General features: G+C 39.5%; 1 protein-coding gene across 1 annotated transcript in view; it reads right to left on the bottom strand.

Annotated features, from left to right (window-relative positions):
- The window catches only part of LOC110164036 (receptor-type tyrosine-protein phosphatase T-like), a 153128-nt gene extending 144843 nt beyond the window's left edge, over positions 1 to 8285 (bottom strand). Inside the window, exon 1 of the mRNA XM_055160283.1 lies at positions 8210 to 8285. Coding sequence (XP_055016258.1) covers positions 8210 to 8285 — 76 coding nt within the window. The remainder of the gene's footprint in view (positions 1 to 8209) is intronic.
- Positions 8286 to 20202: the final 11917 nt, after the last annotated feature.

Below are 20202 nucleotides of genomic sequence, written 5' to 3'. Positions count from 1 at the left end.
CACTGGGCAGAGACAGACACCTGAACGCATCGCTCATTCAGATGGAAAATGGAGTGTGTTGATGTCTTTGCTCTGCCTGGAATGTTCCAAAGCATGACATTAAACAGCTTTACCTTACATTTATTCAGTTACATATGGTTTTACAGCTCAAAAATACTTGGAAAAACAGGTATTCTGATTGAGCAGGATTGCCTCTCCTCAGATCTGACCTGTAACTTGGTCTGGTTTGGTCTCCATGAAGATATTAATAAATAATATAATAATAAATCTAAAAAAACAGCATTTACAAAGTGTTGTACAGGCAAAGAACAATACAAAAAGAATAAAAATTGAATACAGAAGGCGTACAAAAAACAGACAATTATGCACATAATCCAATAAATTATAAAAAATAATCAAAAATTAATTGAATAAAAATAAATAAGGAATAAATTCAAGGTAAAACCAGTTAAAGGAAAGTCAACCAATAAAAATGAGTCTTAAGAAGTGATTTAAAAGATGATACTGATGGTGCGAGCCTTATTTCCTCAGGCAGGTCGGACTGAAAAGGCTTGATCACGCTACGTCCAAAGATAAAAAGGTTTATGCCATACTGTCAAACATTCCAGGCAAAGGAATAGCATCTTCACAGAGAAAAATATTTGACCAGAAATGTGACACAATGCACCTTTAAAGTTGATTGAATGAGCCTGCTGTATAACTGTGGATTATTATGTTTATATATATTTAAGTTGCACATTTTAAATCCCAATATTCATCTAAAACGTCTTAATAAAAGACGTAAGTTCACTGACTTCCACTTTAGAAAATTAACATAAACGTCATAAACGTCATCACAACAAAGAGCCGTGAAGTTGTCAGTCCGTCCTATGGATCTGCTGATCACTTTTTCTTTTTTTTCATTTGCATCAAAATGACCATGCAACTCTGCCAAAACCTGTGCGTATTAAGAAAACCAAATTGGAGAACTAAGTAAATAGACAGCAGTGGGCGTGTACCAGTGGTGGTGAACACAGACGAGCGTCTCGAAAAGGCTTTTGTATGTCTGGGGCTGAGTATCTTGAACAGAGTCTTACTGCTAACTGTAAGGAGGATGAGATTTGAATAGTGGAGAGATTGCTAGATTACTCAAACAAACATGGATGACATATATAATCTTTCTGGCATGTTTTTGATGAGGGGACAAAGTTATAACATGTGGCTCTTACAACATAAAAGCATCCGCATTTATGCACACACACACGCACACACACACGCACACACACGCACACACACACACACACACACACACGCAAACGCACGCACTCTTAGATAATGCCATTGCCCTGACGCTGCTCAAAGACAAAGAGCACCAATTTTAGCCTCTCTCCACTGTCTTTTAGGCTACGTTCAGACTGCAGGGCTTAACGCTCAATTCAGATTTTTTTGTGAAATCCAATGTTTTTGCGAGGTCGTTCACATTTCTAATTAAATGCGACTTGTATGTGACTCCAGTGTGAACGTTAAACGGCCCGAAAGTGTCCCGCATGTGCACTGGAGACACGAGGATGTCAACCGCAGCGAGCGTGCTCTGTGTTTATGGAAGTTGTCCAAACATGGACGCGAGAATTGAGCACCTGCCGATTTTAAAGTTTCTCTTGTACTGGACCCAGAACATGAACAACTTACTTGTTTTAAAGAGGAGACTGAGAAGAAGGACGAGGTTTTGGCAGTGGCGTTTTGTGGGGCAGCAGCGGCAGCAACATTCGTTGAAAGGAACGTGTGGATGTGGAGACGTAGCCAAGAGTGGTGAGTGGTGATGTGCTTCACTTCAGTGACACGGAGTTCATTAACAATTTTCGCCTACTTGAGCGCAGAATAGTGACATGCTTGTTTGTGTCTTGTTGATAACGTGTAGGTCGAATGAATGCACTTTGGACGTTCACACAGAAGTCGCATGTCAGAAGATCGGATATGTATCGGTTTCAGGAGCACATATCCAAGTGGCCTGGGTCACATTTGAAAAAATCGGATCTGTCATTAAAAGATCAGATACAGGTCACATAGAGGCCAAAAAATAAGATATGGGTCACTTCAGGCTGCAGTCTGAATGCAGCCTTAGAGTCGATTTTAAAATTCTCTTATTTACTTTTAAGTGTTTGCACGGCCTAGCACCCTCATACCTCGCTGACTTGAACCACCCTTATGGTCCCTCTCACTCCCTCAGGTCAGCAGACCAGCTTCAGTTCGCCTTCCTAAAGACTAAACTTGAGCTTCGTGGGGACCTTGTGTTTTCCGTTGCTGCCCCACGGCTCTGGAAATAGTTGCCATTAGAGATTTGACAGGCAGAGTCTGTACCTGTTTTTAAATCACTCCTAAAAACGCATGTTTTTCACTGGCTTTTAAGAAGTGACAGTTTTTGTTGTTGAGTGGTTTTCTATATTTTTTAGTAGTTATGTTGGGTTTGTATTGTGTATTTTCTTGTACTGCAATTGTCTGCGTCTATTCAATGTTTGAGTACAGCACTTTGGCCAGCTGTAAAGTTTTTAAAGTGCTTTATAAATAAACTTGGTATGGTAATGCTGCTCAAACAACAAAAGACTGAGCAGTGCGACTACACACCGAGACAAGACATTTTGTTGAATCATTTGGTCACTTTGAGAACTTCCCAGACCCTCCTTCACCATCCACAGGTGCTGGAAAGTGAGCTGCCCCTCCTCTTTCTTATCACGGGCCAAACCCTAACCCTTACAGGCTGTTTCCTCTTGTACCCTCATTGCCCTGCGTCGTAATGCTCTGTGGCGGATCATCGGTATTATTAATATTCATGTAACTCTGGTATCCGCTGTATGTGTGGGTGTGTGTGTGTGTGTGTACAGGGTCTGGGCAGGAGGCCATATGTCCCCACACTCAATTACATCTGTGTTTGTGCGTGTGTGTGTGTGTGTGTGTTTGTGTGTGTCCATGCAGGCCCTGGCAGAGGGACAGCAACAAGAACCACAACAAGAGCTCCTATTACGCGATTTTTTCAACCTGTTATAATGTTGTTTCCTCATCAAAACAGACCCAGAGTTGAGTTTTGTTTTATTCATTTATGTTTAATACATTAACCCTGCTTACTTAGACGGAGTTCTTCTCTCAAACTCAAAACACTCTGTCATTTCGTAATCCGTGAAGTGCTCCATTGTGTTTTTAAACTCCACACAGCTTCACTAGAATCATTTGGATCATTTCAGTCCCGGCATCGCTGATTTACAACAAATAAACAAAAGGTAAAAGCTGTAGCTGTAACTTGAAAACAACCACTGGCTACTAGGGATGTAACGATATCCAAATCTCTCGGTACGATATTTTCACGATATTGCTCTCACGGAACGATATTTATTGTGATATTTTGTGGAGACTACTGCTACTTTATCTTCTTAAAATGCCTTGACAAGACTTAATCCAAAGAACTAAGATTTAAAAGTGCTTATTACATTTATTTCTTTATGTGGTCTGCAATGAAACGGAGCAAAGGATCATGGTCTATATAGTTCCCTCTGTTTTTTTGTTTTGTTTTGGAGTTTTTAGCTATTGCTGCACCCAGACTATTCAAGAGAAGAGACTTGTCATTTGATATATTTTGATGGTCCACGATATTATTGTGAGACCTTTGACGATGCGTTATTACAATATTTCGGTTATTGTTACATCCCTACTAAGTGGAACAGACATTTTGAGCTTTAGAGATGTAGTTAGACTAATAATGTTGGGTTACTGGAGATGTTTTTGAGGAGGTAAGACCATTCTAGCGTGGCTTAAAGCTCACAAGAGTCAATTTCACGTAATATACTGTAGGACCTTTAATAGAACTTCACAGTTGTATTGAGCTTTACAAGTTTGACAAGCCTCTCGAAGTACTAGTCATTATCCAGTGTGTAGTCACAACTGACCTGGAGTATTAAACAGCTCCAACCATCTGACCTCCACCAGCCACTCACTCAACGTTCACTGGGAGGCAAAGTGTGTGAAGTGTCTCCATGAGCTGGGATCAAACCGCCTACCTTTGGGTTGGTGGGCGAGCACTCAAACCACTGAGACTCTACCACCCACAACAACTCCCCTGTGATCGAGATGAGAGACTTGCTTAATAAAGGGCTCTCATTACACTATTTTTAAGCCTGTTATAATTTTGTTTCCTCATCAGAAACCCAGAGTTGTGTTTTTAAACTCCATACACCTTCACTAGAATCATTTACATGATTTCAACAGTGTAATTGTCAATCTCTACTGAACTAAAGATTAAAAGAAAGGGACAGTCCGGGTTTGGACATAGGGTCTCATTTCCTAGTGAGCCAGAGTGTTGGAGACGTGTGGAGACACTTTTTAAAATATTCCATCCAGTCCTTGTATTTGCAGAGGTCAATGGTGCTAGGCTAGCGCATGTCAATGGCCATAGTTATCCTGACACTAAAAACAGTCTTACCCACTCCACAAAACATCCAAAGAAAATTTATTATTACGCCAGACTCTCGATGTAAATGTCTGTGTCAGTAGAATCATATTGGAAGTAAAACCAACCTTGCATTTGAAGGATTTATGTCTGAGCAGCAGCAGTGAGTTGTACTTCCTGATAGAAAGCTCGGCAGCGGTGGACTGATATATGAGAAAATAGTCCCTCAGCATGCAACGATTCATGCGATGCAAGGTTATTTTTATTTCAAACATTATTCTGTCAACACAGACATTTACATCGACAGTCTGGTGTAATAATAGATTTGCTTCGGGTGTTTTGCAGAGCGGATAAGACTGTTTTTAGTGGCAGGCTAACTATGGCCATTGACATGCACTAGCGTAGCACCAGCGACCTCTGCAAATACAAGCACTGGATGGAATATTTAAAACAGTGTCTCCACACATCTCCAACACTCTGGCTCACGAGGAAATGAGATCCTATGTCCAAAATTCCCAACTGCCCCTTTAAATCTTTAAATGTATCTGTTAACTTGAAAGCTACCACTACATGACATCACAAGGTGGACCAGAGCATTCTGAGCTTTGGAGATGTAGACAGACAAATAATAAAGGATTACTCTAACATGTGTGAATGAAACAGAACACAACTCCAGGTCTGTTTTTGAGGAGGTTACAACATTATAACACGGTTTAAAGCTCACAAGAGTCAATTTAGCGTAATATAGGACCTTTTATTCTGTAGCAGCAGCTTGTCTCTTTGTGAGCCTCTGACATGACATAGACTCATTACCTCCGGGGCCTCTGAAATATTTTCTCAGCAAAACGACTCTTTGTAAAATGACTGGGAGTGAGATGGACAGTTTCCATTACCAGCTCTTTGTAATTAAAGGATTTATACTAATAGCACGTTTATCATAATTCCTGTTGGCCCTGACAGCTTATTTCATTTCTGAGCAGTGTTTCATTTAAAATCCTTCAGGTTGAAGCTGTGTCGTTGCCTCCTCATCAAACCCACAATAATGAAATGGTCCTGCTACGTGTTCACAAATGACCCTGAGGACTTGTACTGATACAGACCTTAGAAATACAGAATTAAACCAGAGATAGCAGCATGCAGCTTGTACTAATATAGGCATTACAAATACAGAATCATGAATATTTCTTGCTTTTGGCCGAGGTTGTCTGTCCTAACCAGCTCAGAGCGCAGACAATCAGAGGGACATCATTAGTGGCACCGAGTCTGGAGTCACTCCACAGCTCCATAGTCCCTGTAGGACCATTCTGTATAATGGCCTCTGTCCCAGGGTACATGCAGTGATGGGCTCTGTGTGTGCTGCACAGTAACTAAGGGGAACACAGGCTTTGATCTGTGTAACAATAAAATACTGTAAGTCTGTTTTAGGGATGTCAAGATTATTTGGTGATTATTCAGGTCACAATATAACCATAAGAGCTAATATATATATATATATATATATATATATATATATATATATATATATATATATATATATATATATATATATATATATATATATATATATATATATATATATATATATATATATATATATATATATATATATATATATATATATATGTATATTTATAACATTTGTGACCGTTTAAGAACCAAAAATAAATCATTTCAATTCAATCTATACGCTATATTTATATTATATATATTAATATATTTATATATTTATATTATTGTATGTCTGTTCATATCACAGTAACATTACTTTTGCATTAAAGGTGCATTGTGTAACTCGTGTGTACATGACATAGATGTTGTTAAGACTACAGTGGCTCATTTGATCTCAATCAGTTTGTGGAGTATAACCCTGTGTTCCATTATCTTGTGACTCCCACTTGTACCTCGGATTTGATGTCATGTCCAAGCTTGAAGCATATTATTATGTTTTGCGTGTCAAACTCATAGACCGTATATATGAGTGGACAAAGCTAACATATTGCTGCCGTGTGCCAAATAGGAAGTTCGCCAGGAGGCTCTTCCGGCAATGGACTTACATTAGGATCTTGTTGCCCCTCTCTCTGTAACTGCTGCTGTGAGCCTCATCATTTTGGTCTTAAAATGTTCGTATTAACTCACTCTACAGGATCCATTATTATCCATATCCAATATCCAATATATCCATATTAAAAACACAGGGTCTGGCTCCAGATTCACTCCTATAACCGCCTCATTTGAGCGGTGTTGAACAGTATTGGTGACATCACCCTTGCTTAGGCCACTTCTTTTATACAATCTATGGACACAATCTGTCTATCAAGACTCATAGAGCCTCACCGCAACACCAGTTACCATACCCACAGGAAGTGATACGGACGCAGTAAGGTATTGCAGTAATACGAGTGATTGAAATTTGACTGAAAATCATTTAACCCACCAAAGTGTCCAAACACAATGAAAACACTTCATATTTACACATCACAGTGGTGGTAGCCATCTTGGATTCTGACTCACAATCCTTGCTCGGTCGACTTTTTCCACCACCGAGGTCTGACTCGCGCCGTCCCAAGAAAAGGGGTGTGTCACCAGGCAACTTCCTCAGAAAACCGATTCGGAAAGATAATCGAACACAGGGTGAACTACACGTTATACCTATAATATATATTCATATTTCATCAGTATAGTCTCTTATTTATGTTTATGATAATACACTGAGAAAGTCTAATTCTGTTATGACAATATATAGTGTAGTTTATTATAGAATGTGGGGGACTATTTTAGAACATGAGGGGCCACCATAGTCTCGTACATTAATGGGAAACAGTTTAACGATACCACCTATTCAAAAAGGGTTTGCTGGGATGATCTAGTCTTATTTTATGTTAATCAGTGGCGTAGAGTAGTTTTAGTATTATAATTTAATATCATCAAAAACAAATTTCTCTGTAGGGTTTTATCCTGCTTCAAAATTTGTTATCGTGACAGGCTCATTTATCCAGATCTATTTTTGGTTATGTTCAGACTGCAGGGCTCAATGCTCAATTTAGATTATTTTTTTTTTTTTTTTGTGAAATACGATTTTTTTGCGAGGTTGTTCACATTTCCAATTAAATGCATCTTGTATCTGATCTCCAGTGTGAACTTTAAATGCCCCAAAAATGTCCAGCATGTGCACCGGAGGACACAACAACATCACATGCAGCGAGTGTGCTCAGTGTTTACGGAAGTCGCCTAAACATGGACGTGAGTATTGAGCCAGATCATGTACAGCAAGGAGGAGATTGAGAAAGAGAAGGTTTTTGGCCATGGGGTTTTATGGGGCAGTGGCAGCAACGTATGTAGAAAGAAACATGTGGGTGCAGAGTCACAGCCAAAAGTAGTGGGGTTACTGTGGGCTTCGCTGCGGCACTGAGACGGAGTTCTGACACAATTTTCATGACGAGAGGAACATTTGTGTACATTTGTGAGCGCCATGGTTGTGGCTTTCTTCCATTTTCTGCCTACTTTAGTGCAGAATAGTGACATTTGTTGCTTGTTGATGACATGTAGGTGGGATGAATGCGACCTGTCCGTTCAGACTGAAGTCGCATGTCAAAAGATCGGATATGTATCGGTTTTAGGAGCACATATCCAAGTGGCCTGGGTCATATACAGGTCACATAGGGGCAAAGAAATCAGATTTGGGTCTCATCAGGCTACAGTCTGAACGTAGACTTAGTTATTGAACAGTTTGCAGCGGATCCTCCAGTTTCTCCCTAACCAACACTGGCTGCAGTCTGCCTCAATCACTCACCTTACATCCATCTTCCCTCAACTCCTGCCGATATAAGCCTGGTTCTTCTTCTACCCCCTGACAGTTCCTCAGTTTGTCCATATTGGTAACTAGCTCGTGGTTCATATTCTAAAGATCTTGTTTTCTGAGGTCCGTACCCTGCTGTAAAATAAAACCTCTTACCTTTACATGAGTTGTGTTTTGCTTTTGGGTCCAAGATGTGCACATTATAACAGGAAGAGCCAGAGCCAACAGTCTTCTACGGTGATTGTGTTTTTAATTAGAAGTGGATCATTGATGATTATCTCTCATTATGTTGTGGAGCTGTGGGGGGCTGAGGACCACATTATCTTCTCTGCCATGTCATTGATTATTGAAGTCATTAAGATAAACGACGAGTGCTGCTGTCTAGACATGGAAACCGTAAAATGAAATGTGATTAAACATGATTACGCAATTATATAACGCACCATACGGACATCGTTTCAGTACAGATAGTAGAAATTGGTTACTGGAAGAAAAGGACAGACTTGACATGAATTTCATATTTATTTCTCATTTCATATTCAGTTCTCATTTATCGTAATCTCAAAAAACATGGATGGACCTCAAGGACAAAATATAAAAATAGGGATCCAAATTCTGAAATATACAAGCTCCATAGCTCCATATTATGCTATTTTGTGACGTATGTTGTTTCCTTTATCAGAAACATACCTGGAGTTGTGTTTGCTTTGTTTCATTCACACATGTTTAACACAGAAACTCTGCGTATTTAGAACTGCCCATTTTTACTGAACTAAAGGTAAAAGGAATATGTTAACTTAAACTACAGCTTCATGACATCGCAAGGTGGAACAGAGCGTTTTTGAGCTTTGGAAATGTAGACAAACAAATTATAAATGGCTACTCAAACGTGTGAATGAAACAAAAAGCAACTCAGAGCTCACAAGAGAAAATTTAGTTTAATATAGGATCTTTAAACACCCAATCTTGGTCTATGGGAACATCAGATTTGAGCAGCAGTTTGAGGAGAGTAACAGCCCTTAGAACAAAAGAGTCCCTCCTCTGTCTCCTGCAACCTCCAGGGGGAGCCATGTGAACTCTGGAGAAACAACAGAAATGATTGCTTTTACTGGAAAATGTAGTATATGCACTATATTTAAAATCTTAATCCCCAAATTCTATGGCACCACACGGCACACACAAGCGAGTTTAGACTAGGAGCTGTTGGTTGGTTCAGAATTCAAGATTATAAATATTTGAAACTCCTTTTCTGAGTTTAAAAAGACTCTTCAACATCTTACATATCATATCCTCAAAAAAGCACTGGTTTGGGTTTTGCTGACAGCGTAACATGACAGAAAATTTTCAAATAACTATTTTATAATTCCCCCAGAACAGAAACCTGGAGTGAGAGTGAGCCGAGCATGCTCTAACATACTTACAGACTGCTCATCCTTACACACGTGAAGACACACACACACTTATAAACACATAAACACACACACATGCACGTATAAACACATTAACACATACACACTAGTACCATATCTCGGGCACTTACAGTGTTAATTCTCAGCATCTTGAGCCCGTTGAGCCGTGGGACTGAACTCATGAGTTTATCTGTGACAGACACAATCCTGCTCAGAGAAGGAGCAGAGAAACCTCCTCTTCAGCAATTTGGAGCTGCTTTTGTGAGCGCTTTACTCGCACTTTGAAATGCCAGCCTTTCTGTGGATACTTAAAGAGAGGGCATTACACTTCTATGGGCTAATAATTGCAAACACATAACATATTTAGATTTAGATTTACATTTAGAGGTCACATTTTACTGTTTTGATGCTATATTCATGTTCAAATTATATATTTACCAAAACCAACATATTAACATGAGGCTCTGAGTCTAATCGTGGGACTGATCACTCAAACATGCTCTTCAGGCATGTTTTTGATGAGGGAGCAATGTTGTAATAAGATAGAAAGCACTAGAAAGGCAATTTAGCATAATACCATTAAAAATAAAAAATACAGACCCTTAAAACAGACATTTTGCTTTTATTTCTAAGGCAACTGTGCTATAAAATTGAAAACTGTGCCATTAATCTAAAACCTGCTGATAGGTTGGATAGGAAAAGCGCAAAGAGTAATCTCAGATCAACTCATTTAAAGGTTAAAGCTGTTGATATTGATGCAAATCACTAAGGCCATTTCAAAGCAGATACTTAAGCTTGGCATCCTCTCAGACTAAGAAAATCATCAGCTCAGTAAAATAACATCATTTTAAAGGTGCTAAAACTAAGAAAAATGGCCTGCGTGAAACATTTCCATAGTATCGAGCTGGTTCCTCTAGATGAGCAGCAGATCTAGTCCAAGCTCCTTTCATGTGACTGAGCTCCCCACTCTGCCGCTAAGGGAGCACTCAGGCAATTTGCAGCCGAACCTCGCATTACACTGTTGTCATAGCTGTAGTTTTGTTGAGACGAGCAGCTTGTGGCCCTTGGCACTTTCTCCTAAAAATAAATGGGCAAATTGAAGCATAAAATCACAATTTTTTACTGGGCCTGTGTCTGAATAAAAACAGCAGATGTGTAAAATCCTGTGTAACTGCCTCATGGCTCAATCAGTTGTAGTTCTGCAGGAGGCTGATAAGGTTTGTACAACATTAGTGACCCGGAATTACTGTGTCCAGGATTAAGACGCGAGACGTGTCAAAACTCTACTGGGATAGAGACTCTTGAGCCAATTTCATACTGGAATTAGACATTTTTCCATTTTTCATTTCTCTGTGCCCTAAAAGTTACACCAAGTTACACCAAATCAATGATATAAACCTCAGCTCCACCAAGAATGTGCTTCTGCTCTGGTAGCTGTGTTGTACTTTCTGTGGGCGATCCACACGTGAGAGAGGTGTCAAAAAAGATATAATTTTATGGAAAAAACTATCCATCTCTGAACAGAAATGGGAGTTTAAGGTGCCATGTGACAGCCATTTGTAACTACATCCTCAGGCCCAAAACAAAGAAAAACATAGGGGTATTCAGAGTATGCTTAAAGGAAGTGTATGTCGCCTGCACTGTGTAATTTTAAAAAGGTATTACAATCACAACTCAACCTGGACACATACAAGTCTTTTTTTTAGGCCTCATGTGAAAGCTGAGAACCTCTAGAATTCCCTTCCTGAGCTGTATGTCCCTTATTTGCTAAAAGACAACTAAAATAGAACAATCATAATGAGACAAGGAGTCAGCAGTTGTTTGGCTATTTTATTTTTGAAGCCAAATCATTCAACAAAATTTAAATAAAATGGTGGGAGGAGGCATGTGTCAGTTGTGCCAAAAGAACAAAATCAAAGTGTAACAGATTAGGGCTTGACTGAAATCTCAACTAAGAAAGGAAGAAATCAATCTAAAAAAAATAATAAATAAATAAAAATAAAAGGTTTTGTAATAATAATAATATAGAACAAGGGTGGCAACAACTGATGAACCTAGTATGTATAAACTATAGTGTGTAAAAAACTATATGTGTGTATAAAACTATATGTGTGTATAAAACTATATGTGTGTATAAAACTATATGTGTGTATAAAACTATAGTGTTTATAAAGTACTGTGGGATGTAAAGGTGCCCACTCACCCATACCAACCTCCCAACCAAAATTACCAGTCTACCGTCCTCTAGTAATGATATGACATGACATGAGAGAAAAAACTGGTGGCACACAGCTCCTTTTGAAAGTTCCTCTCCCTCCTCTGATTGGCTGCCAGCTGGCCAATCAGGGATCTCCAACCAGGTCCCACCCACAGAACCTTCACACAGGCCACAGCATAGAACTATAATAAAATCTGGAAGATGAATCCAAGATGGTGCCGTATTGTTTAATCTGTGTATCATTCGTTCATTCATTTTTCAATATAAAACCAAAAATAAGAAAACGAAAAAAACAACAGTTTTCTTCATTATTTGTCTCCAAAACCAAAATGAAAAAACGGATAATGATTTTTTTTTCTCTGTTTTTGATTTTGTGTTTAAATGAAGAATGGAAAAAACGGATAACAGCCGTTTCCCGTTTACGTGACTGCGATGTTGGACTTTTGCGCCACATATGGACTGAACCAGGACTGATCCAGGTCCGGGACCAGAGCGGGACTCCGAGCTTTGACTTCGAGCCTCCGCGGGGTCCGAGCCTCAGCTTCGAACTCCGGCCCTGCCGTGGGCTCTGAGCCTCTGGTCTGGTCCCGGTCTGGTCCCATCCTGGTCCCGGTCTGGTCTAAGTCTCAGTCTGGTCCCGGTCTCAGTTCTGATCTCAGTCTCGGTCTGGTCCTGGTCTGGTCCCATCCTGGTCCCGGCCTGGTCTCAGTCTTGGTCTGGTCCCGGTCTCAGTTCTAATCTCAGTCTCGGTCTGGTCCTGGTCTGGTCCCGGTCTGGTCTGGTCCCGGTCTGGTCCCGGTCTGGTCTCGGTCTCAGTCTTGCTCTGGTCCTGCTCTGGTCTCGGTCCCGGTCTGGTCCCGGACCTGGATCAGTCCTGGTTCATTCCGTATGCAGTGCAGAAGTCCGGCATCGCAGTCACGGAAGTTACGTAAACGGGAAATGGCCGTTATCCATTTTTTCCATTCTTCATTTAAACACAAAATCAAAAACTGAAAAAACAAATCATTGTCCGTTTTTTCATTTTGGTTTTGGAGACAAATAATCAAGAAAACTGTTATTTTTTCGTTTTCTTATTTTTTGGTTTTATATTGAAAAACGAATGAACGAATGATACATGGATTTTGTTTTCAGTGGTCTGTGCTCATTGGTGCATGGGCCCAAAAAATGTTTTGACGTCTGTAACGTGCACGGCATGAAGCATTTGGACCAATCAGAGCTGCTAAAGCGGACTCATAGCGGGGCTAGGCTAACTTTTACAAATTTAACTTTTAGGCACTTTGAGGATTTAAAATTTCTAAAAAGTTATGTTGTGAAAATAGAAAAGAATCCCTACAAAATCCGACCTTTGTGAAAGTTGTGCATGCCCTGTCAGCTGAACACGGGCAGTTTGAATTCCCAAAAAAATGCCTTGTGCTTCTGTGGGAGAATTCTTGCACTGATTCATCATTATTGTATTAGTATTGGTAGTGACGATTCAGATAAGAGAGAGGCATTTTATGTTTAAACCAGCTGGATTTCAGCACTGAAACTGGCAACCCAAATGAGAGACTTATTTCATGCTCATTCAGTTTTCTGATTAGATAATCGTCTTGAGAACCAAATGGAACATCATCTCCAATGTTTTTGTAATTAAGAATAAATCAGCATCACAATCTTCATCAGCAAAAGTTAAATTTGATTTGAACGCGTCTGCCTAATATCTGGGGAAACAGAAAGGTCATGTTTATGAAATACAGTTCCTGTAATAGAAATACTCTTAAAAAACTTCTGCTCTGTTGACTGAATTTTTTTTTTTGTGTGTGATAAAGCATTCATAGCATCCTAACTAATCCGTATATTATTCGTTCATTTGTTTTTCAAAATAAAACCAAAAATAAGATAACAAAAAAAATAAAACTATTTTCTTCATTATTTGTCTCCAAAACCAAAATGAAAAAATTGGATAATGATCTTTTTTTTTTCAATTTTTTTCTCTGAAAAAAACAAATAATGTCCGTTTCCTGTTTCCGTGACTTAAACTGCGATGCCGGACTGAACCAAGACTAAAATAGGACTAAAACAGGTCTAAACCAGAACTGAGTGTCGGGACGGGCTCGGAGGTCAGGTGATCAGGACTGAGACTGAGCAACCAGATCAGAATCAGGCCAGAACCAAACCGGAACCAGACCAGGACTGACACCACGTTTGACACCAGGACCAGACCAGGACTGAGACAAAGACCAGACCGGGACTAAACTGGGACCAAACCGGGACCAGATCAGGACCAGACCAGGACTGAGACCAGGATTGAGACCAGGACTGAAACTGGGCCTGAAACCAAGATTGAGACCAGTTTAGACCTGTTCTAGTCCTGTTTCAGTCATGATTCAGTCCTGGTTTAGTCCTGGTTCAGTCCTGGTTCAGTCCATATGCCTCTCAAAAGTCCGTCAGTCAAGGAAACGGGAACTGGGCGTTATCCATTTTCTTCCATTATTCATTTAATCGGAAACTGAAAAAAAAAACAAATCTTTATCAGTTTTTTTTTTTTTTTTTTTTTTCATTTTGGTTTTGTAGACAAATAATAATAAGACAATTGTTTTTTTTTGTTTTCTTATTTTTTATTTTATTTTGAAAAACGAATGAACGAATGATACACAAATTCTAACTATTCACTGCAATGCGTTAGAAGCATATTTCATAACAACTAGCATGCTAACAGCGCACCGGTATTACTTCCTGGCTCTTAGAGGATAAAAACTCTTTATAATTAAATGTAGAGAGAACACAGTGGTCTTATTTTGACCATAATGACCCAACTCTTTATATAGCCGAGATAAATGTTGTATTAATATATTTTTGTTTTATTTTTTATTTTACTTATCTACGCAGCATTTATTCATTACGAGTGTTTCTACTGCTCAAAAATACAGTAATTCTCTCTGTGAATAGAGCTTCCTCTCCACAGATCTGACCTGTAATGCAGCCTGTAGTTGTTTCTCTTGAGATTGACAGGTTTAATCTCTATCATGGAATATTCTAGACACAGCAATAATATCACCATGGAGACAAGCAGGTGACTTAGACTCTGGTCTAAGTCTAAGTTAAGAGTTGCTTTTACAGTATATCTGTCCTGGGGCATAACAAAATTGACAAGAAAAATCGACTGTGCTCCTTTAAAAGCCGAGTAGAAAAGTGTATTTACCAGAAAAAAAAAGTCCCTTATTGATTGATATAACGGGGCTTGTTATGTTTCCCTGACCTCTGACCAGAGAGACAGAAGCTCTTTTATGTAGTTACTGACTTACCCAATTACAGCGTCTTCCTTCATCTTTCAGACAAACACCACTTATGACTATTTACTGTGGCCTTTCCGTGACCCCGTGAGCTGATATGTTCCACCATACAACAAAGAGGCCGAGGAGAGTGGATGATTACACTGGACTGGTTTACTGACAAAGAGGTCTGAGCTCCAATGGATAAATATTGTTGGTTATACAAGAAGAGCGCTCATTTATACTTTTGTTGCCCTTTTTTGCTGTAAACGCATTAGTTGTTAAGGGTTTGAGAGTTTCATATCCCGTGTTTTGTTTCATTCAGGTATGTTTGAGTAATCCTTTTATTCATTAGTCTGCTGCTCACAGTGAGATAGTCGTGTATAAAATGGATTCTTTTCTCCGCAAATGCAACAAAAATGTCTGTAAATGAAAGCATGAAAGATATCGGTAAGGTGCAGGTACTATTTGCTGAATGTCTCTCCCAACTCTCCTCTCTTAACCCAGCTGGTGAAACATAGTGCTTCCATTCAATTTCATTTCTCTCCGGCGACTAGGTCAGGAATCAGAATACAAGAATTACGAAAGTTGTAGATCACTGGTTGATCAGTGAAGAGCTATGAAGCCAGCATTTACTTGGACACCCCTCTACTGAGCGTTCCAGCAAATTTCATACATCTCGACCCCCACAAGTTGAGTCCCAACATATTTAAAAAGGACACAGAAGTCAAAATATAGCTCTATAATTTATTTTATTTATCGTTGGTCCTTAATTTTTTTTTTATGTTTTTAAAGAAATAAAAAAAAAAAAAACCTCCCATGCCCCCCAAAAAATAATGAAAAGTAATAAACAGAAAGGTGGACCTGGCGAGCCGGCCAAACAGAATAAAAAGGTGTGACACTGGGCCAACCCTGTACAGGGCCGTAGAAACCGGTGCCACCACCTATAACTAAAGACAAGAAAAAAAAAAAAAAACAACCTGAACCCAAAAGAAAAGCAAAAACAGGTCAGCCGGTCCCACCAGGTCAAAACAAAGGGCAAATGGCTAATGAAGACAACATTGAAGCCCACCCATCACCTGGCTGACAGGGGCGAGGCCACCCTCAGGTGTCTGGAAAGCGCAAGGTGAGCGGGGCTGGGCGGAGCAAGGCGCACAGAGCGGAGGGGCAGGAGAGAGAGCACGCCACGGGCAAACAGTCATATTTATAGGCTCCGCACAGCCACACAAAAATAAACCATAAACAAAAATTACACAAAAAGGACTAATTACACCTTACAACAAAAGAGAACAAAAACAACTAATAATCCGAATCAATGTGCCCACGTGTAACACTGCTCAACCAAATAGCAGAGATTGGTTAAATTAAAAAAAGTGCCCACCTACCGTCGAGCGAATGAATCCTAATGCTGCGAGGTCAGACGGTTTCCATGAAGTGATGAATCAGGCTACTCCTCTCCCACTTCATAATGGGAAATGTTCTGAAAGGACTTGACTTGACTCTTGTGAGCTATAAGACAGTGTTTCCCAAAATTGTATTTCTGGGAATATTTTATAATTTCCATATTTTAAAAGTCGCAAACCTTCGTGACCCAAGTCAATAGACATTATTCGTAAATCACAAAATAAAGGTGGATTTGACCATTATTGAACATTAATGAGGATATTTTATTGTTGATTGAGTGACCATGTCTGTGAACAATTAGTATAACTCAAGTTTTAAACAATGAAAAACAGAAATTGAACAGCGATAAAAGGATCCATAAGTCGCCTATTGGGCATTAAATGTAGCCCATTTCATTTTCTTTTCAACATTCAATTGAACCAGCAATATTGGATCAAAATAGTCAATAAAATTATTACAAAAACATTTCAAAATTTCTAGCCAGATAGGTGGGCCGTGTCTGAGTTTTTGTAGCGTGTTCCAGTCCAGGGGTTCAGAACTGTTTCTGTGCTTTGTCTTTATTTTTGTGAGCACAGAAAATCCCAATACACACATATATGTAGTCATGAAAGGAATAAGCAAAGAAATACTGGCCCTATTAAGGACAGGATCTTCACTCGCTCCCTCAAGTGTCAGAATTGTATATTGCAGACCTACATGCAGATCGTGACAAGGCGATCCAAAAAATAATAATCTCTTGTGACCCACCTGAGGTCTTTGGGAAACAATGCTTTAAGCCATGTGTGAAGAATCCCTCAATGGTCCAGGTAGAATCCATGGCAAGGAGAAAACTCAGTTTGTCGACTGGACAAAATTTAGTTTGGTTGAAGACGTTTCGCAGCTCATCCAAGCTGCTTCTTCAGTTCTGATCAGACGCTGGTGGACACTTCCTTGCAGGCAGATATAAGGAAGTGTCCTCTAGCATTCTGACTAGAACTGAAGAAGCAGCTTGGATGAGCTGCGAAACGTCTTCAACCAAACTAACTTTTCTCCAGTCGACAAACTGAATTTTCTCCTTGCCATGCTTTAAGCCATGTAAGAAAGTTGTTACCTCCTCGCAAACATATCCTGAGTTGTGTTTGGTTTCATTCTCCCATGTTTGAGTAATCCTGCATTGTCAGTCTGTCTACATCTCCAAAACTCAAAATGCTCTGTTCCACCTTGTGACATCATGAAGTTGTAGTTTTCAGGTTAACAGCTACCTTTTACCTTTTGTTCAGTAGAGATTGGCAACTCCATGGCTGTAATTATCCAAATGATGCAAAGTTTGTGTGTTAAACATATGGGAATGAAGAAAAACAAAACTCCAGGTATGTTTGTGATGAGGAAACAACATTATGACACAGATCAGAAAACAGCATAATACAGGCTTTTTAAAAAGACGTGAAAATGCATAATGGTTATATTTCAGGAGTTCAGCTGACAGCAATTCTCAAAACAGCACTAAACTGTACCAGATTGAGTGAGAGAGAGGAGTTTGCTCATATATTCTTGCTTCCCCGGCCCTCCCCCACTTCCCCACTCTCCCACTCCCTGCTCTGTGTGTTATGACAGCTCCTGACATGACGCCTGTATAATTACCGCTGTCTGGAGCACAGAGAGGATGGATCCAATCAAATGAGCAAATCGGCCAGAGGACAAAAGGTGAAGAAGATTTAATGAAAACCTGTCAACACTGAGCTGTCAAAAAAACATCGCTAGACATAAGGCCAGACTCAGAAAGGGAAGATGATGTGACCAGATCTGTTTGTGTTAAATTCTCTAAATCCTAACACTTAAAAAATGAAATGTTACTTTGACGTATGTGGTAATAGCAGAGTGGAGTCATACTGCTGTTATTGTTACCTCACAGTCGGACGTACAAATGTAATCTAATGCCAATTCCACAATAAGTTTCTCCAAAGTGAGCCTGGAAATGATCATTGAAACAAGAGAAAAACACAAGATTGCGTTTCATATCCTCCTGGAACGCGAAGAAAAAAAAGGTTTACAGCAGTCCCTCCTTTATCGCGGGGGTTATGTTCTAAAAATAACCCATGATAGGTGAAATTCTTTATATTTTACAATTATTCTATCTGTTTTAAGGCTGTAAAACCGCTCACCACACACTTTAAACACTTTTCTCAGACAGGACAGTCACAACCCTTTTTGCATCCTTCTTAAAACTTATTGCTGCTATTGTCCTTTTGTTATTTTCCTCTGTCTTTATGTAACAAACTGAAGATTAATTTATTCCGTAATGAAGCCCTACAGAGCAGAATCCTGCACGGGTTCATTTATGGAGACCCGCACCCTCACAGTACAACACCGCACCCGCCCATTAACCTGAGATTATATTAAACTTTTGTGCTGCATACGCCACGGACTGAACCAAGACTAAACTAGAACTAAACCAGGACTGAAGAGGTGGTCTATTCCAGGACTAAACCAGGACTAAACCAGAACTCACTGTCGGGATGGGCTTGAAGGTGACTGCAAAAAGACCCGGCACAGAGCTTCGCACCTCACAGAGCTAAGCACAGCAGTCGCCCAGTCGCGCTTTGTGGACACCTTGCTCAGGGTTCTCTCTTTTAAGTCTAAGATTAGTCCTGTTGTAGTCTTAGTTCAGGCCTGGATTAGTCCTCCTCTTCAGCCCAGATCCGCCGATGTGTAATCACTACCCGCCCGCATACCGGCCCATAATCAGGACACAGGGGAAGGAACACAATGTGCATTCATACGCTGTTAAAAAAAAAAAAAACATACAAAACTGCACACACAAAAAATCAGCGAAACAGTGAGACCGCGAAAGGTGAACCACGATATAGCGAGGGATGACTGTATTGCAGTATACATATATTTGTGATTTTCTATCTTTTTGGAGATTAATTTCATGTTAATATTGTTCATTTTATTTTTATAATTTTGTAACATGTCCTCTGTAATGGAAGCCAGGGACATTTTGCCGTTAAATCCAAATTAACAATAACAACTTTTCTGATGACCAAAATCTCTGACAAGCTTCTACAGTCACCGCAAAAATGTTTTAAACTATCTTTTAATTACTTAATTGTTTCTGTTTTTATCGTAGTGCAGCCACAAACTAACTTGCCACACGTCCCTATTTCCCTGGGTCAGTCCCAGTTTTGAGCTCTGTGTCCGTTGTCCCAGCAGATTTATCCAAAACCAGCGATTTGTCCCAGTTTTATACAAGAAATATCCCAGGTGTCCCTGTTTTTGACCAATTTAACTCCCATCAAGAGTAAATTGTCATTTGTTTAAGCAAAATACAGAAAAGCTGCTTAAAATTGACCAAAACACAAACAAAATGTGACTATACTGACTCACATGTTAGTTATGAATGCACACCAATTCTCCTTACTCAGTTACTCACTCATTTCATTATTTTATTATTACCATTCGCTCCTTTTTTATTTTGAAAATCTGGTCACTTTACTATTGAGTTCAATTTTTAACTCAATGTCCACTATAAAGGACACAAACAAAAAGGAAAAGGCCTGGTCTCAGGAGAATATCGAGAAATTGGTGTTTTATTTTTTTTTTGTCTTTGGTTGTTTGAGCAGCTCTGAATGAAGAAAGGAGCTGGCCTTGGTGCTGAAAATAAAGACAGTGTTTTAGAGTGTGGCTGAGATTGTAGTGTGGTTTTATTTACTTTTTGTGACTGTGCACTG

This window comes from Boleophthalmus pectinirostris, unplaced genomic scaffold, assembly GCF_026225935.1.
Source record: "Boleophthalmus pectinirostris isolate CB_2022bp ecotype Guang Dong unplaced genomic scaffold, ASM2622593v1 HiC_scaffold_3, whole genome shotgun sequence".
Classification (NCBI taxonomy): domain Eukaryota; kingdom Metazoa; phylum Chordata; class Actinopteri; order Gobiiformes; family Gobiidae; genus Boleophthalmus; species Boleophthalmus pectinirostris.
Note: the sequence above shows the minus strand (reverse complement) of the source record. Positions and strands in the feature narration are given on the sequence as shown.